The sequence below is a fragment of the Scyliorhinus canicula genome, chromosome 10, assembly GCF_902713615.1.
Source record: "Scyliorhinus canicula chromosome 10, sScyCan1.1, whole genome shotgun sequence".
Taxonomy (NCBI): domain Eukaryota; kingdom Metazoa; phylum Chordata; class Chondrichthyes; order Carcharhiniformes; family Scyliorhinidae; genus Scyliorhinus; species Scyliorhinus canicula.
The window spans coordinates 85501472-85528321 of record NC_052155.1 but is presented as its reverse complement, the minus strand read 5'-3'; the positions used below and the strand labels follow the sequence as shown (position 1 = coordinate 85528321).

Sequence of the window (26850 nt, the reverse complement as noted above, 5' to 3'; positions counted from 1 at the left end):
AAAAGGAGATATTTCCCCACTGGTGGGCTGGTCGGAAACCAGAGGCTAGATATTCAAGACAATTCACAAAAGAACCAGAGGGGAGATGAGATTTTAGTTTTTAATGCAGCACGTTATCATAGATTATCATAGAATTTACAGTGCAGAAGCCCATTCGGCCCATCGAGTCTGCACCGGCTCTCGGATAGAGCACCCGACTTGAGCACACACCTCCACCCTATCCCCATAACCCCATCTAACCTAAGAGCAATTTAGCATGGCCAATCCACCTAACCTGCACATTTTTGGACTGTGGGAGGAAACTGGAGCACCTGAAGGAAACCTATGCAGACACAGGGAGGACATGCAGACTCCACACAGACAGTGACCCAAGGGGGAATCGATCCTGGGACCCTGGTGCTGTGAAGCCATAGAGCTAACCACCATGCTATCGTGCTGCCCCAGTGATTTGGAATTCACTGCCTGAAAAGGTGGTAGGGACAGATTCAACAGGAACTTTCTAAAGGGAATTAGAAAAATACTTGAAATAGAACAATCTGCAGAGCTATTGGTAAAGAACAGAGGAGTGAGACTGATTGGATTGCATTTTGAAAAAGACAGAAAAGATGGGCTTGGCCTTTCTCTGTACTGTTAGATCTTACAATTGTACAAAGTGGCGGCTTCAGTGTGTAACTTGTATAACTCAGACAAAGAACAACACAAGGGCTATCCTCCCCAAACCACAAGGATGGAAATTCATGTAAGTTCATTTTTGGGCCTCAGGTCTCATTTGGCTATAAATATCAACACCAACGCCAAACCTAGGAACAAAACTTTTAGTGCAAGAACTCCTTTCACGTTTGCATTACAGCCAACATTCAGAATTAAGAATCACCCTCTGCAATTCATTAATACCTCTCTCCTGTGTTGGTTTACATATGCTAGCGCACCTATGAAATCTACCCAGGGTGGCTTGCAGCTTGGAAAATGAAAGGCTCCTCAGCTTCCTTGAGTAGGTCTGACCCTTAATGGCCTTGTCTGCAAACTGTGTAGCCAAGGCAGTACGGCTTAGCTGGCTGTGTGGCACGGACTTCTCAACTACAAATCATCTTAACAGAATCCCTGCAGAAGGAGGTCATTCGGCCCATTGGGTCTGCACCAACCCTCTGAAAGACCCTGGCAAGGGGATGGAGCTTTGTTGCTACGGAGCCCCTCTGTGGGTTATAAAATGCTCAATTAGGAGGGCTCCCCAATTCCCCAATCTACAGGGAGGCCATCAGTGTTCACACAGCTGAGGCGCCAACCATCATTGGGAAAATCAAAACATAGAACAAATAGGTGCAGGAGGAGGCCATTCGGCCCTTTGAGCCTGCTCCGTCATTCATTACGATCATGGCTGATCATCCAACTCAATGGCCTAATCCTGCTTTACCCCAAATCCTTTGATCCCCTTCGCCCTAAGTGCTATATCGAACTCCTTCTTGAAACCATACAATATTTTGGACTCAACTACTTCCTGTGGTAACGAATTCCACAAGCTCATCACTCTCTGGGTGAAGAAATTTGTCCTCATCTCTGTCCTAAATGGTCTGCCCCGTATCCTCAGACTGAGACCCGTGGTTCTGGACACAGCCACCATCGGGAACATCCTTCCTGCATGAACCCTGTCCAGTCCTGTTAGAATTTTATAGGTTTCTTTGAGATTCCCCCCTCATTCTTCTGAACTCCAACGAATACAATCTTAACCGATTCAATCTCTCCTCCTACGTCAGTACTGCCATCCCAGGAATAAGTCTGGTGATCCTTCACTGCATTCCCTCCACAGCCAGAACACCCTCCCTCAGATAAGGAGACCAAAACTGCACACACTATTCCAGGTTTGGAGGGCAGCACGGTGGCGCAGTAGTTAGCACTGATGCCTACAGCGCTGAGGACCCTGGTTAGATCCCGGCACCCGGTCACTGTCTGTGTGGAGTTTGCATATTTTCTCTATTTCTGCGTGGGTTTCACCCCCCCACAACCTAAAGATGTGTAGGTTAGGTGGATTGGCCATATCTTTCTATTAAAACAGTAAAAAATACATACAAGGCGTAACGGTACAAACACTTAATTTTGTGTTGGAGAAACAGGGTACCCTCCCGTCAGTACCAACATATGGGGAGGAGGGGTAGAATACTCTGATTATTAAAACAGTTCACAACAAACGGTACAAGCACTAAACCTTGCGCTGGAGAGACCAGATAGCCTTGCTTCTGTACCAACAGAAGGGAAAGGAAGGAGGGTGGGGAGAGGAGGGTGGTGGGAATTGGCCTCATCAAATTGCCCTTGAATTGGAAAAAAGTAATTGGGTACTCTAAATTTATTTTTAAAAAATATTCCAGGTGTGGCCTCACCAAGGCCCTGTATAATTGCAGCAAGACATTGCTGCTCCTGTTCTCGAACCTCTCACAATGAAGGCCAGCAGACCATTTGACGTCTTTACCCACTGCTGCACCTGCATGCCTACCTTCATTGACAGGTGTTTAAGATACACAGGTCTTGTTGCACGGTCCCCTCTCCTAATTTATGGCCATTCAGATAATAGTCTGCCTTCTTGTTTTTGCTACCAAAGTTGACAGCCTCACATTTATCCAAATTATACAGCATCTGCCACTCATTTGCCCACTCACTCAACTTGTCCAAATCACACTAAAGGATCTCTGCATCCTCCTCACAACTCATTCTCCCACTCAACTTGGTGTCATCTGCAAATTTGGAGATGTGACATTTTGTTCCCTCATCTAAATCATGAATACATATTGTGAATAGCTGGGGTCCAAGCACCGATTCTGTGGTACCCCACTAGTCATTGCCTGCCAATTTGAAAAAGACCCATTAATTCCTACTCTTTGTTTCCTGTCTGCCACCCAGTTTTCTATCCATCTGACTACACTTCCCCCAATCCCATGGCAGCAACAAGCCATTAATTGGCTCAATTGGCCCTTGGGTTAGAGGTTTTCCTGCATCTTGCCTCATAGGAGACTGTTAAATAAGTTAAAAGCCCAGGGTGTTCAGGGTAGGATCCTGGCATGGATAGAGGATTGGCTGACTGGCAGAGGCAGAGAGTAGGGTTATGATGCGACCATCAATTCACGCATGACAGAGAGTTGAAGTGAACAGAGGCTTTAATCGACTAGAACAGTGCCTGCCTGCGACTGCTCTGCTAGTGAGAGCCGCCTACAGGGCAGCTGCTCTTTATACCTCCCCTAAAGGGGGGCGGAGCCAGAGGCGGAGCCCACAAGGGCACCAACATGATAAATTCCGGGTAGTACAGTACAATGGTCCATAGGTGGAGCCCATATGGGCAACAGCGTGATATAATGTGATACAGTGATGAATGGTTGGTACAATACGTTCACCACATTCACCCTCTGTTAAAAAATTGAAGTCTGGCGGGTGTGAAGGGCTCACTGGTTCAGTCTGATCATGCGCTATGATCGCTGGAGCTCTGGTACCGCAGGGGGCCCGGGTGTTGAACTCGTCGGTGCGGGCATGGGTGGTGGACTCGTCGGTGCGGGCCTGGGTGGTGGACTCGTCGGTGCGGGCACAGGCGTGGACTCCGGGAGCGTGTCTTCAGGAGCTTCATTCCTGTGGGTCGGCGAAGGGGGAGGAAGTATGGGAGAGGGTGTGGAGGCCATGTAGGGGCGGCGGCGCTGGTCAGTGTAGGTTGGGGGGGGGGAGTGGGGGGTAGGTTGGTGTGGTGTTCTATGTATGCGTACTGGGGGTTGGTGTGAAGGAGCTGGACCCTCTCGACCAGGGGGTAGGACTTATGGCGGCTCCTGACGTGTTTGCGGAGTAGGACGGGCCACGGTGTCTTCAGCCAGGATGGAAGCGAGACCTCGGAGGTGGATTTCCTGGGGAAAACAAACAGGTGGTCATGAGGTGTCTCGTTCGTGGCGGTGCAAAGGAGGGACCTAATGGAGTGGAGCATGTCGGGGAGGACGTCCTGCCAGTGGGAAACTGGGAGATTCCTAGACCACAGGGCCAGGAGGACGGCCTTCCATACCGTCGCGTTCTCCCACTCCACCTGTCTGTTTCTCCGGGGGTTGTAACTGGTAGTCCTGCTCAAGGCGAGGCCCTTACCGAGCAGGTACTGACGCAGTTCATCGCTCAAAAACGAGGATGTAAGTGGGGAAACCGAACAGGGTGAAGATACTATGTACGGCCTTGATGATGGTGGCTGCGGTCATGTCGGGCAGGGGATTGCAAAGGGGAAGCAGGAGAACTCGTCAACGACGTTGAGGAAATAAGTGTTGCGGTTGGTAGAGGGGAGGGGCCCTTTGAAGTCGATACTGAGGCGCTCAAAGGGCCGGGATGCCTTCACCAGGTGGGCCTTATCTGGTCGATAGAAGTGCGGCTTACACTCCTCGCACATCTGGCAGTCTCTGGTCATGGTCCTGACCTCCTCGGTGGAGTAGGGCAGGCTGCGCGCCTTGATGTAGTGGAGAAGCCGGGTGACCCCCGGGTGGCAGAAGTCATCGTGGATAGCCCGGAGTCGGTCACCTTGCGCGCTGGCGCACGTGCCGCGGGACAGGGCATCTGGGGGCTCGTTGTGCTTCCCAGGACGATACACTATATCCTAATTGTAGGTGGAGAGTTCGATACTCCACCTCAAGATCTTATCATTCTTGATCTTGCCCCGCTGTGTATTGTCGAACATGAAGGCTACCGACCGTTGGTTGGTGACGAGGGTGAACATCCTACCAGCGAGGTAGTGCTTCCAATGCCGCACAGCTTCCACGATGGCTTGGGCTTCTTTTTCGACTGAGGAGTGTCGAAATTCGGAGGCTTTGAGGGTACGGGAGAAATATGCTACTGGCCTGCCCGCCTGATTAAGGGTAGCTCGAGCGCGACCTCTGACGCGTCACTCTCCACCTGGAAGGGGATGGACTCATCCACCGCGCGCATCGCGGCTCTGGCAATATCTGCTTTGATGCGGCTGAAGGCCTGGCGGGCCTCAGCCGTCAGTGGGAAGATGGTAGCTTTGATCAGTGGGCGGGCTTTGTCCGCATAGTTGGGGACCCACTGGGCGTAATAGGAAAAGACCCCGAGGCACCTCTTCAGGGCCTTGGGGCAGTGGGGAAGAGGGAGTTGCAGGAGGGGGTGCATACGGTCGGGGTCTGGCCCTCGGACTCTGTTTTCCATGACATAGCCGAGGATGGCTAGTCTGGTTGTGTGGAAAATGCATTTCTCCTTGTTGTAAGTGAGGTTGAGGTTTGGACGGTTTGGAGAAATTTCTGGAGGTTGACATCGTGGTCCTGCTGGTCGTGGTCGCAGATGGTGACGTTGTCCAAGTATGGAAATGTGGCCCACAGCCCCGTACTGGTCCACCACTCGATCCATTGTTCTTTGGAAGGCCGAGACCCTGTTTGTGACGCCGAAGGGGACCCGGAGGAAGTGGAAAAGGCGGTCTGGTTTACCATGTCTGCTATCCGGGGAAGGGGGTACGCATCGAGGTGCGTGTACCGGTTTGTGGTTTGGCTGTAGTCTGCAACCATCCAGTTCTTTTCCCTGGTACTGATGACCACCACCTGAGCTCTCCAGGGGCTAATACTGGCCTCGATGATCCCTTCCCGCAAGAGTTGCTGGACCTTGGACCTGATAAAAGTCCTGTCCTGGATGCTGTACCGCCTGCTTCTGGTGGCGACCGGTTTACAGTCGGCGGTGAGAATTGCGAAGAGCGGGGGAGGGTCGACCTTCAGGGTCGCGAGGCTACATACGGTGAGTGGGGGAAGGGGCCAGCCAACTTCAGGGAGGGAGATTGTTTGAAGTGCGGGGATTTGGAGCGAGCAGCGCCTTACCGTGTCTGGCTGAATGAAGCTCTCTGTGCTCCCGGAGTCAAACAAGCAAGGCGTTTCGTGTCCATTGACCCGGACGGTCATCATGGAGTTCCAGAGGTGATTTGGTTGTGACTGGTTGAGGGTGACCGCGCCGAGTTGCGGGTAGCCGGCGTGGTCGGAAGGTGATGGGGTGGTCCCAAGATGGCTGCCCCCGGTGGTCGCACGTGTCGGGCGGCGTTTAGATGGCGGCCAAAATGGCGGCCCCTGTCGGTCGCACGAGTCGGGCGGCGAGGAAGATGGTGTCCAAGATGGCAGCCCCCATGAGTCACACGTGGCGGGCTGCGTGGGAGACGGCGGCCAAGATGGCGGCCCCCGTGAGTCGCACATTTTGTGTGGGGTTGAAGATGGCTGCGCCCACGGATAACATGAGGTAGGTGACGCGTCCGGAGGGGGCAGAGCCGGCAGGCACGCAGCCACACTGCGGAGTCTGCGGGCCTGTGAGTCTGAGAGTCGGGCCTGCGACTTGGAGGATTTGGACCTGGCCAGGCAAACTTTGGCGAAGTGTCCCTTTTTGCCGCAGTCGCTGCAGTTCACGTTCCGAGCCGGGCAGTGCTGCCTGGGATGCTGGTGCTGGCCGCAGAAATAGCAGGGTAGCCCCCCGGGTTGAGCGGGCAGCGGCACGGCACAGGCCTGGGGTACTCTCTGGTCGGGGGTCCACGAGGGGGTCGCGTGATCAGACGGGAACGCATTGAGGCTTTGAAACACTACTTCTAGGGAGGTGGCTAGTTTTACCGTCTCTTCTAGGTCGAGGGCGCCTTTCTCGAGCAGGCGTTGTCTGACGTAGTTGGACCTGACTCCAGCCACGTAGGCATCCCGGACGGCGCGTTCCTTATGTTGAGAGGCCGTGACGGCCTTGTAGTTGCAGCTTCGCACGAGGACTTTGAGGTCGCGTAGGTACTCCTCCAGCGATTCCCTGGGGCGTTGGCGGCAAGTGGTGAGGGGATGCCACGCGTACACCTCGTTCACCGGCCTTACGTATCGGCGCTTCAGCATCGCGAGGGTGTCCGCGTATGTGGAGGCTTCCTCGAGTTGTACAGAGATTCGATGGCTCACCCGGGCATGGAGGAGGCACATCTTCTGATCGTCGGTGACGGAGGATGAGGAAGAGGCGGCGAGGTAGATCTCGAAACATCGGAGCCAGTGTGGAAAAACACTTCCGCGGCCTGTGGGTCGAGTTCCAGTTGGTCAGGTTTGAGGGCCGATTCCATTGCGGTGTTGTAGTCGATTAAATTGATGCGACCATCAATTCACGCGAGACAGAGAGTTGAAGTGAACAGTGGCTTTAATCGACTAGAAAAGTGCCTGCCTGCAATTGCTCTGCTGGTGAGGGCCGCCTACAGGGCAGCTGCTCTTTATACCTCCCCTCAAGGGGGCGAAGCTAGGGGCGGAGCCCACAAGGGCACCAACATGATACATTCTGGGTAGTACAGTACAATGGTCCATAGGTGGAGCCCATATGGGCAACAGTGTGATACAGTGGTGAATGGTTGGTACAATACGTTCACCTCAGGTTAAAGGGGTCTTTTTCAGGATGGCAGCTGGTGACTAGTGGTGTGCCTCAGGGGTCTGTGCTGGGGCCACAACTTTTCACAATATACATTAATAATCTGGAAGAAGGTACTGAAGGCACTGTAGCTAAGTTTGCAGATGCAGATGTAGAGGGACAGGTAGTATTGAGGAAGCAAGGGGGCTACAGAAGGACTTGGACAAGTTTGGAGAGTGGGCAGTGAAGTGGCAAATTAAATACAATGTGGAAACGTGTGAGATTATGCACTTTGGAAAGAGGAATTTGGGCATAGACTATTTTCTAAATGGGGAAATGCTTCGGAAATCAGAAGCACAAAGGGACTTGGGAGCCCTTGTTCACGATTCTCTTAAGGTTAATGTGCAGGTTCAGTCGGCAGTTAAGAAGGCAAATGCAATGTTAGCATTCATGTCAAGAGGGCGAGAATACAAGACCAGGGATGTACTTCTGAGGCTGTATAAGGCTCTGATCAGACCCCATTTGGAGTATTGTAAGCAGTTTTTGGCCCCGTATCTAAGGAAGGATGTGCTGGCCTTGGAAAGGGTCCAGAGGAGGTTCACAAGAATGATCCCTGGAATGAAAAACTTGTCGAATGAGGAACGTTTGAGGACTCTGGGTCTGTACTCGTGGAGTTTAGAAGGATGAGAGGGAATCTTATTGAAACTTACAAGATACTGTGAGGCCTGGATAGAGTGGATGTGGAGAGGATGTTTCCACTTGTCGGAAAAACTAGAACCAGAGGACACTATCACTTTTGAAAGGGACGATCCTTTAAAACAGAGCTGAGGAGGAATTTTTGCATCTAAAGGGTGGTGAATTTGTGGAACTCTTGGCCGCAGAAGGCTGTAGAGGCCAATTCACTGAGTGTCTTTAAGACAGAGATAGATAGGTTCATGATTATTAAGGGGATCAGGGGTTATAGGGAGAAGGCAGGAGAATGGGGATGAAAAAATATCAGTAATGATTGAATGGCGGAGCAGACTCGATGGGCCAAGTGGCCTAATTCTGCTCCTATGTCTTATGGTCTTACCCACAACTGGCAAAACACCATGGAGGTGGGAAGGCAACAGGACCCCCCCCCACCCACCTTCCCGTGCCAATTTACAGGTGCCCCACCTCACAGACCATCCTTAGAGGGCTGGTAAAATCTAGGGGCGCGATTATCTGTTATAATTTCTAAGTGTGGTGCCAAGCGGGAATTGCTGGGAGCTTCCGGACGCTCGGCCCAGCGAGGCCGGCAACTCAATTCAATGATAATTGGCCCACTGAATGAGGCTTCATTGGCTTCTCGCCGCAAATGAAGGCTCGTCAGCTGATTCGCGGGACCACACTCGCCAGCCCCCCCTCCCCCCCCCGCTAATAAGCGGCACTTAAGCTGCACTTGCTCAGCCAGCTTCAACAATGGCACCAAGGAAGCCGGCCCCAAGATTCGGGGATGCTGACCTGGGAAGGCTGCTACACGTGGAGGAGTGTCCCCAAACCCACAGGCAACCTCCAACTCTCCCTCCACCCCCTCCCACTTCAAGCCCCCACACCACACCCCCTCCATACCACCCTCCCACCTCTATGAACCACGCGTGTGGCTGATGATGCCCTCTCAGTGTCTCCTCAGGAAAAACTATCCCATAACCATTGGGAGAGGGCCCAGACTGGCGGAGGGGTGCGAGACGTAAGAATCCTCACCTCCTTCGGGGCGCATGCCCTGGAGGTGATCGATGTGGTTGAAGACATATCAGTCACCCATGCGGAAGCTGGCGGACGCTGCAGAGGTGAGGAACCACCGGGCTCCACCCAGTAGACTTGTCAAATGTGTGTTGTCGAATGTATTGCCTTACGACTAATCCATCCTTCCCACTGACCACAAGTAGTCCATTCTCCCGCGGGTCCTCCAGCTGATGGCGCTGGCCTATCCCAGGCGGCACCAACTTCTGCCATCCATGAAACCACCTCGGAGAGCTCTGAGGACGCGACCTTTATAGTTGTGGCACAGCTGTCATCCCCAATCTCCACCAGCGAATATACACACGCCTCGGTGGAAAATGTTAGAGGTCAGGCCTCTGGGGCACAATCTGGTGAGCACCACACTGCTGCTGAGGCAAGAACCCACAGGCGAGACATCAGTCGGAGGCTGCTGGATGCGAGGACACAGCTGGATCCCAGACTGATGCTGAGCCTCTGGAAGTGAGTTACCTGGAGCTTTAGAGACATTAGGGAGTGGCAGGGACGTTCAGAGGGGGTGGAGGCATCACTCCAGCAGATCCATAGCCGATTGGAACAGTCCCAGAGGCTACGGCCGCAGTTGATGGCGTCGGCAATACGTGGCACCAAGGCCAACACTGCTAGGGTGGCAACCGCAGTGAAGAGCCTGGCGCACGATATCGGCACCATTAGTGAAGGTGTCCGAGGCATCACGCAGTCGGTGTTGGCCATGGCTGATGGTCTCGGCAGAATGTCCACCTCGTGGCGGTGTTACCCAGTACCAGGCTAACCTTGATGAGATTTGGCGGGACATGACCTGTTCTCAGATGGGAATAACTGAGGCGCTGTGGAGCTTGTGCCAATCATTGAAGAGCATCAACACAATGGTGCAGACAATGGGGAACCACCAGGGCTGGCAGAGCCAGATGGTGCAGTGGTAGCCAGGGCTCAAAACAGCTGCCCCTCCATTCCAAGGTGAACCCCAGGGCCCTATTGTGCACAGACTGGGAGAAGAGTACCAGCAATGACAGACCAGGCCACATCCTAAGTGAAGCAGGCGAGTATAAAGGCCTCTCTGGCCCTCAGGGCTTGCTGGACCATCACCACTGCCGCCTATCTTGCAGCCCCCGGCTACGCCTCAGGTTCCTCCCCAGCCTCGTCCTCCAGCCCCTACTGGTCTGGCGTCTCTTCATCATCCTCGTCTTCGTCCTCCTCGGACGTGGCCTCATGTTCTTCATCACCAACTTCCAGGATGTCACCCTGCTGCTGTGCGAAGTTGTGGAGGGCACAGCAGACACCACAAAGTGGGCGACGCTCCGGGGCAGTATGTTGAGGGAGTGGAATCCCTTTCGGTTAACATAGGGCACCCCCAGATGGCCCAGTGACATTCGTGGCAACCATGACCCACTGGACCTGGGGCATTGGCGACGGCAGAGAAACCTGCTGCCCGGGCACCTTGCTGAGCTTGGTCTATGTCAAAGATGATGTAATCTTCTGCTCGGACATATAGGGCATTCCTGACCCGTCGAATGTACCTGTGGGCTGCAGCCTGTGTGATATCACACAGGTCCCCGCTTTTGCCCTGGGATGATCCCATGGGGTAAATGTTCAGGACTGCGGTGGCCGGGAGTGGGTATCCTCCTCCTCTATGTGGTGCCAAGTCCGCAAGGACATGGCAGAGGTGTCGCACCCATCTCCTTGTTGAGGAAGAGCCTACTCTGGCACGCACTGTCATTTGTTTGAATGATCATCAACACCTGTACACCCTGGGCTGTCGCGGGACTCCCCTATGGGTCCTGATGGATGGCCAGGTCCTCAGGGTGTGGGGCGAGGTCCAGCAAATCGTCCGCCACATCGAGCATCTGCTACGCTGCTGCTGCCGCAATCTCCAGCATCTGGCCGCATCGCCTAGCAGCAGCAGCACTTGAGCAACCTCTGCGTCAAACATCCCTGCCATAGCGTTCAATATCTGTAAGGAATTGGAAGAGGGTGTTAGACTGGCAAACAGCGGTGGCTCCCACCCCAGGATCCTCCATTCCCCACCTCCTCATCCCACCCACCCAGAATGCCCTGTTCATGCACTCCAGGCGCAGCGGGCCCCCTCATCGGACCCCAGACCTTGTACCCTGGACACCCCTTCACAATGTCAACTAGACCGGGTGCTGGTCCCTTCTCCGTGGCACTCACCCACCCTCCGGCCGACGTCATGTCCCCCAGAGTGGTGTCCCACCTGGGTGTTTGGATGTTGGCTGCTGTGTGTGTGGTGTTGCCTCCCGCAGTGTTCAGGCATCACATTCTGATTGGGATGCTAGGCAATGACACCCACATGCTACATGGCCCGCCTACCCACGGGGATCCACTTGGGATATGTGCAGTGCTCACTTAATCATGATTGCCAATTCCCGATTAGCACGAGCCTTCATCTGCACGGTCAGAGGCCTCGGCAGTTGGCGGGGTTGATGGGTGGCCGGTGGGGCAGACAGGCAGAGACAATGGTTGCCCCGGAATGGGTACACATGATCCAGAAGTTGGCATGGCGGTGCCATGAGCGGTTGCCCCCCCAGCGTTCCACCCCCATTCTCCCATGGCGGCCCAGCCCCAGTCGAGGATCCCCCAACCCCAGCCCGAGGGTCCCCATCCCCAGCCAAGAGTCCCCACCCCCGGCCTCTCCCTCTATTCAGTGGCCTCATTTCGCTTGAGTAAGAGTGTCACAAAGCTGGAGAATCGTGCCCAAGAGCTGTAAGTGAAAACTCTTTCTCTTTTTCATTCAAGGAAGTCATTATAGCACTGGTCATTGTCTAACTAAACCTTAAAAGTATTGCAATTTAAAAGTTTACTTGCCTTCAATTGTTCATTTGTTGGTGTGCTACGATTTGAACATGAATATTCTGTGTTCCCCAAATAGCTGCTATGAAACTCTCAACAGTGGCTGAAGCAGCCTGCTGCAAATTATAGTCGTTTCCTTTGCATGTATTTCAGCTGTTTGGTTTTGTATGCAATATTGAAACCTAACTTATTGAACTCAATGGTCAATTTTTAAAGATGCAAATGGAGCTCAACAGATTTTCACTTATTCTAAATTTAGCCTATTTTATACCCATGGTGAAACCATTTTCACCCAGAAATGTGGGACCATTTGTAGATCCGTCATTAATCAACATTTTCATTGGTGCTAACAAAAGCATTGATGGTTGTATGGTTTGAATACAGATTTACAAGCCATAAACTTCCAAATATAAAAGCGACTCATTTGGCTGCAGGAAGTAACAAAACATATTGAACAAAAATATCAGTAATGTTTTGTATCCAAGACCCCATCACTCTTGCACCAAACAGGATGGCAATCAAGAAAATTGGCATTTCACTTCTGTTGCAGGAATGGCTTTGCGTTACGATTTCACAAATTAATGGACTAAAGATTTACTTCAATGGATTGTCTTGACGGATCATTTAAATTTTACATAAATCACATAATTCCAAAAATGAAACTGCTGACCGCAGCAGAGCTCTGATGCTTTACAGTAAGAATATTTCACGGGGTTTTGTATAGTAAATCTAATTACCAGCATCATACTTCAATCTGGGAGTTTTCAATGTGACTATTACAACAATATAGCTGAAATATTACCAGTTCTGAAACATCAAGGTCAAAAGAATGCAACTTACTGTCAGCAAAGAAAGCCCATCACAACTAGCTGGTCCACAAAGAAATGTTTATGGTCATAAATTTAAAATTTATGATCTAATATAGTTTAAAAAAAATATATATTCTCCTTTTTCATATTTTCTCCCAAATATACACCCAACAATAAACAATAATCAGTAGCAAATGCAATGTCAATCCCCATATCAATAACAACAATCCCATCCTCCAACCAAACCCCCAAACAGCAGCCCGCATGTTAACATAAATAAACAACTAACAAAAAGGAATCAGGAATCACCCATAGTCACCATTAACACATACAGTCCCTCTCCCCCCCAACACCCCCTAATGTTCGAGGTAATCCAATTCTCGAAAGTGCATCATAAATAACGCCCATGAATTGTAGAACCACTTCATCTTTCCCCTCAGTTCAAATTTGACTTCTCAAGAGTCAAGAATTCCAGCAGGTTCCCCTGCCACGCCACCCGACACCCTGAATATGGCCTCCCGAGGGCCCGGGTCCAGTTTCACTTGCAACACTTTAGAGATTACCCTAAAAACCTCCTTCCAGTAATCCTCCAGCTTTGGACAGGACCAAAACATATGAACGTGATTTACGGGGCCCCCCTGCAGCGCTAACACGCATCTTCTACTCCTTCAAAGAATCGGCTCATCCTCGCCCTCATGAGGTGTGCTCTATATACCACCTTCAGCTGTATCAGCCCCAATCTCGCGCACGAGGTGGAGGCGTTTACCCCTTCCGGAGCACCTCACACCAGAACCCCTCCTCCGTACCCTCTCTCAACTCTTCCTCCCACTTTGCCTTGATTCCATCCAGCAGTGCCTTCCCCTCTTCCAAAAAACCCCCGTAAACCGCCAATACTACCCCCTTCTCCAGTCCCCCTGTCGTCAGCACCACCTCCAGCAACGTGGAAGCCGGCTCGAAGTATCTCCTTTCTGGCGAAGTCTCGAACCTGCATGTATCTAAATATTTTCCCCCTGCGCCAGCCCATACTTCGCTTCCAGCTCCTTTAATCCTGCAAACCGACCCCCAAGAAACAAATCTTTTACTGTTCTAATTCCTTTGTCCTCCCATCTCCGAAAATTTCCATCCCACTTCCCTGGCTCAAATCTATGGCTCCCCCTAATCGGCATTTATGATCTAATATAGTTGACTACAGCAGTTATGACACAAAGAGAACTACTTTTACTGACATGGCACAACTGGTTAATAAACTTGTACATTTAATGATACAATGAACCTGGATTTTTTTTTGCATTTTACTGCATTACCAGTTTTACCGAGGAGGTGGTGGCATAGTGGTATTGTCGCTGGACTCGTAGTCCTGGAAAATGATCCGGGGACCCGGGTTCGAATCCCACCATGGCAGGCGATAGATTGTAAACTCAATAACAAATATCTGCAATTAAAAGTCAATGATGACCATGAAACCATTGTCGATTATTGTAAAAACCCATCTGGTTCGCTAATGTCCTTTAGAGAAGGAAATCTGCCATCCTTACCTGGTCTGGCCTACATGTGACTCCAGGCCCACAGTAATGTGGTTGAGTCTTAAATGCACTTTGCATGGCCAGTGAGCCACTCAGCTGTATTCAACCGTTACGAAAGCACAAAAAAGGAATGAAACTGGGCGGACCACCTGGCATCGAACCAGACAACGGAAACGACAACGGCAAAACCAGTCCTGCCAATCCTGCAAAATCCTCTTTACTAACATCTGGGGGCTTGTGTCAAAGTTGGGAGCGCTGTCTCACAGACTAGTTAAGCACCAGCCTGACATCGTCATACTCACAGAATCATACCTTATAGACAATGTTCCAGGCAGCACCATCACCATTCCTCGGTATGTCCTGTCTCACCGGCAGGACAGACCCAGCAGAGGTTGAAGAACAGTGGTATACAGTCGGGAGGGACTTTCCCTGGGAGTCCTCAACATTGATTCTGGAGCCCATGAAGTTTCATGGCTTCAGGTTAAACATGGGCAAGGAAACCTCTTGCTGATTACCTTGTACCGGCCACCTTCAGCTGATGAATCAGTACTCCTCTATGTTGAACACGAGGAAGCACTGAGGTTGGCAAGGACTCTGGATGGGGGACTTCAATGTCCATCACCAAGATGTAGTACCACCACAGACCGAGCTGGGCAGGTCCTAAAGGACATAGCTGCTAGACTGGGACTGCAGCAGGTGGTGAGGAAACCAACAAGAGGGAAAAACATACTTGACCTCATCCTCACAAATCTGCCTGCTGCAGATGCATCTGTCCATGACAGTATCGGTAGAAGTGACCACCGCATAGTCCTTGTGGAGATAAAGTCCTGTCTTCACATTGAGGATACCCTCCATCATATTGTGTGGCACTACAGCTGTGCTAAATGGGACAGACTTCGAACAGATCCAGCAGCTCAAGCAGAATTGTATTCAACCACAATCTCCAACCTCATCGCCGAGCATATCCCCCACTCTACCATTACCATCAAGCCAGGCGATTAACCCTGGTTCAATGAAGAGTGCAGGAGAGCATGCCAGGAGCAATATCAGGCAAATGGAAAAATGAGGTGTCGACTTGCTGAAGCTACGTCACAGGACTACTTGTGTACCAAACAGCATATGCAGGAAGTAATAGACAGAGCTAAGCGATTCCACAACCAACGCATCAGATCTAAGCACCAGATCAGTCCTGCTACATCCAGCCTTGAATGGTAGTGGATAATTAAACAACTCACTGGAGGAAGAGGCTCAACAAATATCCCCATCCTCTATGATGGAGGAGCCCAGCATATATATGCAAAGGACAAGGCTGTGCCATTCGCAACAATCATCAGTCAGAAGTGCCGAGTTGATGATCCATCTCGGTCTCCTCCAGAGGTCCCCAGCAGCACAGATGTCAGTCTTCAGCCAATACAATTCACCCCATGTGATATCAAGAAATGGCTGAAGGCACTGGATACTGCAAAGACTATGGGTCCTGACAATATCTCAGCAATAGCACTGAAGACTTGTGCTCCAGAACTTGTCGCACCCCGAGCCAAGCTGTTTCATTACAGCTACAACACTGGCATCTTCCTGGCAATGTGGAAAATTGCCCAGGTGTGTCCTGTACACAAGAAACAGGATGAATCCAACTCAGCCAATTACCACCCTATCAGTCTACTCTCCATCATCAGCAAACTGATGGAAGGAGACATCAACAGTGTTTTCAAGTGGCACTTACTCAGCAATAATCTGCTCATGGATGCTCAGTTTGGGTTCTGCCAGGGTTGTCAGCTCCTAACCTCATTACCGTCTTGGTTCAAACATGGACAAAAGAGCTGAATGGCAAAGATGAGGGGGGGGCGATTCTCCGGGCCCCGCGGCGGGCCAGAAAATCGCCGCAACCGTGCCATGACGCCCTGACACCAGCATGCGATTCTCCAAGGTACGGAGAATCGCCGCCATTTACGCCGGCATGTTTGGTTTGGCGCCATTTGCGCCGGCCACGGGCCGCTGGAATCAGCGGGGCTGACGATTCTCCAGCCCGGATGGGCCGAGTGGCCGCGCCAATACGACAGAGTCCCGCTGGCGCCGTTCACCGTGGTCGCTGCCGGCGGGAACTCTGCGTGAACGGTTGGGGGGGGGGGGGGGCTCCTTCACCCGGGGGGGGGGGGGCCTTCGATGGGGTCTGGACAGCGATCGGGGCCCACCGATCAGCGGGCCAGCCTCCCCCCCCCCCCCCCCCCCCCCCCAGGGCATACTTTCTGGCGCAGCCGGCCCCTGAACACCGACGCCATGTTGGTCGGGGCTGGCACGCTAAAGAAGTCCCCCGCGCATGCGCAGGTTGGCGCAGCCCAACTGCGCATGTGCGGGTTGGCGCGGCGCCCATTTGGCGCCACAAAAGGAGGTTGGAGCGGCGTGAACCCTCCAGCGCCGTGCTGTCCCCCTGTGGGGGCCTGAATCGGTTATACCCAGGCCCGGTTCGCGCCGTCGTGGAATGCAACGGCGTTCATGATGGCGTGAACACTTGGGATCCATATTGGAGAATCACCCCCCGAGGTGAGCGTAACTGTCCTTAACATCAAGGCAGCATTTGATCGGGTGTGGCATCAAGGAGTCCGACAAAACTGTAATCAATGGGAATCGCTGGTTGCAGTCATATCTGGCACAAAGGAAGATGGTCGTGGTCAAAAGAGAAAATGCTGGAAAATCTCAGCAGGTCTGGCAGCATGTGGTGGTGGTTGTGGTGGTTGAGGTCACAAATCTCAACTCCAGGATATTGTTATGGGAGCGGCGTTTTCAAAACCCCAAAATGTATCATGAAGTTCAACCAACCTCTCCCTTTAATGTATTGTTGCTTTGAAGCACACAGCTTGTTCCACAGGTGTGGTATTGCAATTATGGACACAGGGGTTTTTAAACACAAAACAATGTTTATTCCATGAATTCAACTTAACCTTTCTAAATAAATATTGGACAAAGATAACCCCGAAAATAATACAACACTAAATAATCCCTCAAAATGTTCCTTCAAACCTCCAAAAGACTTAACACCTTTAAACAGAAACACATCAGGTTAAAGACATTGCTATTATGAGTTTAAATATGAGTTTAATACCTCTAGCAGTGCCCTGGAAGAAGCCTGATGCAGAAAGGTCAGTTGCAGGCAATTTGGTTCTTGGCCTTTTTAGGTTGTAGTTGTGGTTGCTGCAGGTGCTGGGCTGAGCCACAACTCCTTTAGTAATTCGAAGACATCTCAAGTATTGTATTGGTTGACACGGAAATTGTGCTGAGACAATTGCCCCCAAAGAGCCTCTGTGGATTTGGATTCCTAATGAAAGCCATTCGCCTCCTTTTCACTCTTCTAGTTGCTTGTCCTTTTCAATTCCAAGAGGAAAGCTTACCAGATTACCCATATCCATGAGAACCTTGTTTCCGTCAACAAAAATGTACTTTTGCGAGGAGCTAGAGTTTGAGTTACCGGGTGGGAACAGATTTCGGTACCGATAGGTATGGACTTTGTCCGGAGGCAGGTTCCAAGCTTCCCTCGCCTCCCTCTAAGGGGACTACAGGTTGTGATGTCAAAAACAGGGGTTGGGATGGGGAGGGGAGGGTCTTGGAAGTATATAAGGGATTGATGGAGTGGGAAGGGGTCCCAATCGGGGAGGTGAATAAGAAGTGGGAAGACGAGTTGGGGGCGGGAGGGAGAGAGAGAGTTGGAAGTTGGGTTATGGGAGAAGGCCCTGAGGAGAGCCAATGCATCCACGCCGTGTGCCAGGCTTAGCCTGATCCAATTGAAGGTGGTCCACAGGGCTCATATGACTATGGCCCAGATGAGTAGGTTTTTTGAGGAGGTGGCGGACAGGTGTGGGAGGTGCGGGGTAAGTCCGGCGAATCATGCACATGTGCTTGGGCATGTCCAAAGCTGACGGGATTTTGGCAGGGATTCGCAGATGTCATGTCAGAGGTCCTGGAAGGGAGGGTGACTCCAAGTCCAGAGGTGGCAATATTTGGAGTGCTGCAAGATCCGGGAGCCCAGGAGGGAAGAAAGGCTGACGTCTTGGCCTTCGCCTCCCTGGTGGCCCGGAGACGGATTTTGCTGGGATGGAGGGACTTGGAGCCTCCAAAGTTGGGGTGTGGGTCAGTGACATGGCAGAGTTTCTCAGCCCAGAGCAGATTAAGTTCGTCTTAAGGGGTTCAATGCAGGGGATCGCTCGGAGGTGGCAGCCGTTCATCGACTTCTTTAAGGAAAACTGACTTTCAGCAGAAGAGGGGGAGGGGAATGGGGGGAGGGAAAGAGGAGGCATGGAAATGGAGAATAAGGACAGGGAATCTAATATATGGGTAGCTCGGAGTTAGGGCGGGGGGACGTTGGGTATGTTACTGTGGGTTTTTTGCGTGTGTCGGACCGTTCTCTTATTATGAATGTTAATATGTTAAATGTTAAAATTATAAATGCTTCAAGAAAATGCTTATTAAAAAAAAATGTACTTTTGCATCAGTCAGAGGACTCCCTAAAGGCCAATTAAATTTTGGTCAAGTATATAGGGCTGAATTCTCCGCCGTTGGGATGCTCCGTTTTGCTGGCAGCCCCCCCGGGGGTTTCCCGACGGTGTGGGGCTGCCCCACAATGGGAAACCCCATCGACCAGCTGCTGAAACTGAGAATCCCGCCGGCGTGCTGAACCAGAAATATGGCGTGGTGAGACGGATAAAGTTGCCCATAAAAGTTCAAAAAATGCACAAAATAACACCAACTGTCAAAAAAAAATAATACAGCACTAACATGTAAGTAACTCCTGACCATTTTCTGTAGCGCTGGTGGAGTGCTTCAGCCTATCAAATTGCCCCTGTAACTTTTTCCTCTTTGCCAATACTCCACTATCTCGCTCATTAGACGTCAATGTCAAGTTCACTTGTGTGAGGTTAAGAGAAGGTATAGCCAGGAAGTAGCATTCAAAAGTGGTGGTGCTGGCATCAAACCAGTGTTGTACATTGATTGGCATTATAATCTGCCTGTCCTAAATGCTGCTGGTGGTCATTCGTTGTGCATTCACAAATTCCTATATTAGGATGACATCTAGCACATTTCCCATTACAATTCCTATTATCACGGAAGCCATTTTTGTCATGGAGGAGGCCTCAAATGTCCAAAGCACAGGTTTTACTGTTTAAAAAAAAAAAATTGAGAGTACCCAATTCATTTTTTTTCGAATTAAGAGGTAATTTTAGCATGTCCAATTCACCTACCCTGTCCATATTTGGATGTGGGCAGTTGATTATCTGAGGAGATTTTAACTGTGTCCTACAGCCGAAGGTGGATAGGTCGAGCCCCAAGTCGATGGGTAGGGTACGAATGGCAAAGGAGCTGGGTGGGTTTATGGAAAGGATGAGTGTGGTGGATCCGTGGTGCTTTAAGAACCCAAGGGGAAGGGAATAGTCTTTTTTTCACATGTTTAGAAGGTGTATTTGCGGATTGATTATTTTGTGGTGAGCCGGGAGATTTTGGTTGGGGTGGAGGGACAGAATACCCGGAGATAGTTAATTCAGGGCCATGCGCCCCACTGGCTGGAGATTCGGCTTAGACCTGGGCGAGAGCAGATGCCGGGATGCAGGTTTGATTCTGGGTTGTTGATGGATGGAGGATTTTGTGATAAGGTGCGGGCGGCGATTAAGGATCATGTGGAGTTGAATCAAAATGGGGAGATGTCAGCGGCCATTTTTTGGTAAGCACTAAAGGCAGTGGTCCGGGAGGGGGGTAATTATTTTGTTCAAGGTTCACGCGGATAGGGAAAGGAGGGAGGAATATTACTGACTAATGAGCGAGATAGTGTAGGTGGATAAGGAGTATTCGAGGGTGCCCACCGTGGAGGGATTCGCAAGGAGGAAAAAGTTGCAGGGGCAATTTGATAGGCTGACAACGGGGAGGGTGGTAGGACAGCCACGTAGGGCAAGAGGGGTGCAGTATGAATATGGGGAGAAGGCGAGTCACATGCTAGCGCACCAGCTGCAGAGGCAGTCCGCATCCAGGGAAATATTTGAAGATATGGACTGGGGCTGGGGATGTGGTGTTCGAGCCAAGGAACATAAATGAGGCAGTTAGAGAGTATTATCAGGGATTCTACAAGGTGGACCCGGGGGGGGAGAAGAGCGGGACATGGGACGGTTTTTAGGTGAGCTGGAGTTTCCTTAGCTGGAGAAAGGAACGAGGTAGGCGCTGGAAGAGCCCCTGGGGCTGAGGGAGGTGCTGGATAATATCAGGGGTATGAAGCCAGGGAAGGCGCTGGGGCCAGATGGATATCCAGCAGAATTTTATAAGGAGTTCACAATGGACCTGGCACCACATCTTTTGAAGGCGTTTAACGATGTGTGGGAGAAGGGGGAGCTGCCGGAGACGATGACGCAGGCAACAATCACATTAATACCAAAAAAGGGGAAGGACCCGTTGGAATGTGGGTCGTATAGGCCATATCACTGTTAAATACAGACGTGAAAGTGCTGGCTAAGTTAGTGGCGGGAAGGATGGAGGATAGTGTCCCGGGGGTGGTTGCAGAGGTCCAAACAGGCTTTATAAAAGGCAGGCAGCTCTCGAGCAATATAAGCAGGTTGTTAAATGTAGTCATGAATCTGTCGGGAGCCCAGGTAGTGGTGTCCATGGATGCAGAGAAGGCATTCGACCGGGTGGAGTGGCGGTACTTGTTTGAGGTTCTGAGAAGGTTAGGGTTTGGGCCGAGGTTTGTGGCATGGGTGCGCCTGTTATGTGTGGCACAGAGGGCAAGAGTGAGGATGAATTATATGAGCTCATGGAGCTTTGAATTACACAGGGGAACAAGGCAGGGGTGCCCGTTGTTGCAGCTGTTGTTTGCGTTGGCTGTAGAGCCTTTGCCGATGGTTCTTAGGAGGTCGGCGGAGTGGCAGGGGATTGGGGGATCAGAGGGAGCATCGGGTGTCACTCTATGCCGATGGCCTACTGTTGTATGTTTCAGACCCGCTGAGGAGCATGGGAAGGATCTTGGGCCTGCTGGGATGGTTTGGGGAGTTCCAGGCATACAAACTAAATGTCAGGAAAAGTAAAGTGTTCCCAGTGAATGAGTTGGGACGGCGAGCCAAATTGGGGGATTGCCTTTTAAGGTGGCTGGGGATAGGTTCAGGTATTTGGGGATCCAGGTCGCGAAGGAATGGGCAACGCTCCACAAGTGGAATTTAACGAAGCTGGTGGAGGGGGCCAGGGGGGATCTTAAGAGGTAGGACACACTGCAATTGGCTTTGGCAGGGAGGGTCCAAGTGGTAGATATGAATCTCCCCTTGTGGGTGAAGCCACACAGTGGCCCATAGATGGAGCCCACAGGGTTAATGGCATGGCATAATGCAACACAGTATACTGGTGAATTACTAGTGCTTATACATTCACCACACCGTCATTGTGCGAGAACCATGGGTTTGAGCCGGGGGGTTGGATAGCATGTATAGGAGGTGGAGGGAAGTGGGGATGGTTAAGGTGAGGGATTTGTATTTGGAGGAAGGGTTCACCAGTCTGGAGGAGCTAAGGAAGAGGGTAGAGCTGCCGAGGGGGGAGTGAGTTCAGGTATCTGCAGGTTAGGGACTTTGCGCGAAAGGTCTGGAGAGGGTTCCCTAGGTTGCCGAGCTATAACCTGTTGGAGCGCCTGCTGCTTCCGGATGTGGAAGGGGAGAGTAGAATTGGAGATATACACAGGTGGCTGGGAGAGGTGGGAGGCGAGCGGGTGGTGAAGATTAAGGAAAAATGGGAAGGGGAGTTGGGAGGAGAGATCAAATGGGGAGCATAGAGTGAGGCACTGCGTAGGGTAATTGGGACCACCTCGTGTGCAAGGATGAGCCTGATACAGATTAAGGTTGTACACAGGGTACAAACGACCCAGGCAAGAATGAGTGGGTTCTTTCAGGGGGTTGCAAATGAATGTGAGAGGTGTGGGCGGGGGCCAGTGAATCACGCGCACATGTTCTGGGATTGTGAATAGTTGGAGAGATTCTGAGTGGGAGTGTTTGCGGTCCTAGCAAGGATAGTGGGGGAGGAGGTGGACCCGGACCCTTTGGTGGCGATATTTGGGATATCGGAGAAGCCGGAGCTGATGGAGGGGAGGAAGGCCAATGTTGTGGCTTTCATCTCTCTGATTACCCGGCAACAAATCTTACTAGATTGCTGGTCAGCAACACCCCCGGGCGCAGTGGCTTGGTTTAGTGACCTGTACGGCTTCCTGTGGCTGCAAAAGACAAAGTATGACCATCTGGGGCTGGGATCGAACCCGTGTCCTCGGTGCTGTGAGGCAGCAGTGCTAACCAACGTGCCACCATGGTGCCCTAAAGCACAGGTTTTGCAGCACCCGATTTTGTCCAGTGTCTGTTGGCTCTTGAGCAGAACTCACTTAGTCAAAATCCAGCTGAATGGAAAGGGGTTTCATGAAATTTTGAAAGAATCCCATCATGTGTCTGTAATGGGAACACTGGCAGTCAAATGGTGCCATCCATAGGAGATGAGTTGGAGTTTACAAGGTGGGTACTGCATGCCTGGTTTATACTTCATTCCTTACAACTCCTGACAGTATGGCATGAGGGCAGCCCACCAGCACAGTGGTTAGCACTGTGGCTTCACGGCACCAGGGACCTGGGTTTGACTCCCGGCTTGGGTCACTGTCTCTGCGGAGTCGGCAAGTTCTCCCCGTGTCTGTGGGGTTTCTTCCGGGTGCTCCGGTTTCCTCCCACATGTCCTGAAAGAAGTGCTGTTAGGTCATTTGGACATTCTGAATTCTCCCTCTGTGTACCCGAACAGGCACCAGAATGTGGCGACTAGGGGATTTTTACATTAACTTCATTGCAGTGTTAATGTAAGCCTACTTGTGGCACTAACAAAGATTATTATTATTATTATTATTACAGCCGCTATTTAGGAAGTCAGAATTTCTAACTGTTTATACACATACATTATCAGTTGATTATCAGCCACTGAACATGTCAGACCGGTGCAAAAGAAGAAACATTTTTCTCACCTGGATATTTTTAAATCTGTGTTTTACTAATAGAAGTGACCAGAACAGCGCCTAGCAGGAAGGGAAATTTAACCAACCTGACAATTGAGGCTTGTGACTTTTGTTTATTTATTTGTACACAGGATGTGGGCACCCCTGGAAAGTCCAGCAATTATTGCCCATCCTTAACTGTCCTTGAGAAGGTGGTGGTGAGAAAGGCTTGATAGAAACAATTACTCTTCCCCCAAACCTGCTGAAATTAAATTACTGGACACTCTTCCCTGCTGAGAATATCATAAGTGCGCACCTTTTCTATATACACTGGGCTGGATTCTCCGTCCCGCCATTGTTCAGCCTCGACCCGCCGGCGGGATTCTCCGTTACGCTGGCCGGTCAATGGGGTTTCCCATTATGGGGCAGCCCCACACAGTCGGGAAATCCCCGGGCGCCGGCAAAATGGAGCATCCCGACGGCGAAGAATCTCGCCCACTGTCTCTCACCTATCTCTTTCCCTTTCCCCCTCCCCTTTTCCATTCATTTCATCCCAATGCCTTCCTCTGTGACTTTCTGCCTTCTCTTTTTCTCTCTCGACTTCCCTTGCACCTTCCCCCCAATGTTGGGAGTGTAGTAGTTTGGGTTTATACTTCTCAGCTTCTACTCTATCTCTCTGCTCCCCAAATTGTTGTACATTTAACTAAAAATAATACAAAATCAAACTATTATATCAAAATAAAGACTGAATGTTAGATGCTATTTCAACGGCGGCTAAACTGTGACTCTGTCTGCATCGTAGTTCAATTTTCCTAACTCTCAAAACTTGCCCCAGTCGGAAATTACGTTTAGTCTTTTTGCAATGTCACAGGAGTCGAAACTGTGACAACATTATCATAAATGGAAAGAACTGCAAGGGTTAATGTAATGTCTAAATTAACCACTAGAGGGAGCTAGGTGTACAACTATGTAAGACATCGATGCTACGCCTTGTGGGTGAGAGGTTGAGGAGAAAGCTAGAGGACAGACTGAAGGAAAGATAGTGTGAGTGAGAACAGATCACAGTTAATGTAATAGTGTAGAGATTAGTAGTAGATGAGTGTAGATTACATGTTTATTATCAACTATGTATTACATAGGAGTAAGTGTCGAATCCAATTAAGTAGCATTAATAAATTTAGAGCTTTGTTCAATTTTCAAGCTATTTGTGGTCTTTGTGAACACTATGTCAACCATCCTAAAATTAGCAACACAAAGAACACCACAGAAATTAAACGTTTTCAGGTTTCCGACATCTATCACTACTTCAGGGGCAGCACGGTGGCCTAGTGGTTAGCACAACCGCCTCACGGCGCTGAGGTCCCAGGTTCGATCCCGGCTCTGGGTCACTGTCCGTGTGGAGTTTGCACATTCTCCCCGTGTTTGCGTGGGTTTCGCCCCCACAACCCAAAAATGTGCAGAGTAGGTGGATTGGCCACGCAAAATTGCCCCTTAATTGGAAAAAATAATTGGCTAATCTAAAATTAAAAAAAAAAAAATCTATCACTACTTCTGTGTCATGACTTCATCACTTTAAAAATATGCTTACTACATTACTTAGCTTTCAGTCTTTTGCTGCGACACAATCCTCCACAGCACCATATATTTAACTGTACCTTTGCTATAATAGCCTGTGGCTCTGGTTGAAATCCTCTCCTACATCAATGACTAAGAAGCTCAATGTATTCTATAGCCACAGCTGAATTCTTCCCCTTTTAAACACTGATCTACCATACATCACATCCCATGGTCCAGGGTTCTGGCCAGATCCCTCTTCCCATGTACAAAATCCTGCGTCCCATCACCTGGATCTCTGCATCAGTTACACATCAACACAGAAGAAAAATAACAGACAAAAATAGAAGTTTACAGAGAGAGGAGGCAAAGGATGAGAAAGAGAAGGAAAGCTAAGAGCACAAAGAGACCAGCAGAAAAGAAGTAAAGGACAAGGAAAACAAAGAGATAGAATAGCAAGAGGAAAGGAAAAGAGCAGGAGCACAAGACAAGCGAGAATGCAAGAAAATTAGGGAAAAGTTACTCAATTCAGATTTCAGAATCTTGATAATGTTTGGTTGCTAAAGGCTAATAGCTTTGCAAAACATATCAGGTTGAAATTGGACCTTCTCACGAGATCCGAAACAGATGTTAGGCATTTTGCATATGTTACTGAAGCTCTTAAAAACTTTTTTCGGATCCCTTTGCCAAACTGGGTTGCCTTGAATGGGACAGGTGCAGAGCATGCAAATAAAGCCAAATTTTCAACTGGAGCTATCCTGACACCATTTCCCACTGTTTCCACATGTCTGCTTAAAGTCTTCATTTACAAATACCTTTCCAATTATCTTTTCAAATGTCATGATCTTTTCTCAATAGTTGGACGAGAATGAATTGGAATGGCAAATTAAGAAATCCAATGATCAGAAACCAGGAAGGCTTCTATGACATTTAGCAGAGATCGATGCTAATTTTTACCATTTCAACTTACTAATGATAATAGATTTTCTTGTAGTGGTTCATGCACAGAGAACTCCATATACTTTAAATTTACATTTTTTCTTACCAATAAACATCTAAATCTGGAGTCTAAAAGCCTTCTCATAAATCAGTGTGGGCATAAGTTCATGTAGATATTCAATAAATGACCACGTTCACCACATGATCTGTGTCCTGCCCATTTTTACATCAATGGAACTGACAGAATACTCCAAACATAACTATTTCCATATTTAGTAAAAGAAACCTCGACTAACCGTGAGGAATTTTTCAGGAGGTTGATATAAAGCCCAATCAGAACATGTTCATCACCCAGTCTATCAGCAATATCAAGGCTGTACTGCAACCTAGAATAATGGAAATGTGAAGAAACACAACAAAGCAAAGAATAAAAAAGAAAACATTGTAAAAGGTAAATGAGAAATTAAAAAGGAAGCAAAAGGAATGATACATCTCTACACCCGCACACATACATAGACACACACACACACTATTGTCGCTTCTGCTTCAAGACAATCAATCTATAATTCACCATACTTTTCCACTAGGATGTTAGCTAACTCCTTAATTGGAGCATGGAATGGGGCGAAAGAGATTGAGGCCAGGACTTTACAGGGTGATGCTGGCCTTCTCCACTGGCCAGAAAGTAGAAGTCAATCCCACTTTGGCTGGTCATATGGAAGCTCCGGCTGTATTTTTATTTGTCAGGCAATTAGCTGCCTGGCATTGGGGCTTTCATGCCTTTAAGGGACAAGGTCCTACCCCGAAGATCAGACTGCCAATTGCAGGGCCTGCAGCTCTTCAATCCCGGGAGCAGCATCGGGGATGGTGGTTGGCGGTTATTCCTGACGGTGGGGATCTTGCAACAGAGGCAGCCCTTGCCACCAGGGAGCGCCTAGTGAACTAGAGGGTGCCCAATCAGGTATTTTACCAGTAGTGCCAGGAAATAGCCCTTACCCTTACTTGGCCACTTAAGGGCCTCAACTGGCCTAAGAATGGGTTCATCATCCTCCCTGCAGGTGGTAAAATGCCAACGGTGGCTAGAAAGTGATGGGCACAGCCCCCTGCCACCCCACCTAATTTTACATGCCCCCACCCACCCACC

The 26850-nt window shown here is 50.1% G+C and overlaps 1 protein-coding gene across 20 annotated transcripts in view; it reads right to left on the bottom strand.

Annotated features, from left to right (window-relative positions):
• Positions 1-26850, bottom strand: part of dtna (dystrobrevin, alpha) — a 254287-nt gene that overhangs the window by 55738 nt on the left and 171699 nt on the right. For 14 of the 20 annotated variants that reach the window (XM_038809268.1, XM_038809270.1, XM_038809269.1 and 11 more), the window contains one exon: positions 26003-26092. The exons of the other annotated variants lie outside the window; for them this stretch is intronic. In XM_038809268.1, coding sequence (XP_038665196.1) covers positions 26003-26092 — 90 coding nt within the window. The remainder of the gene's footprint in view (positions 1-26002; positions 26093-26850) is intronic. 20 annotated transcript variants of the gene reach the window in all.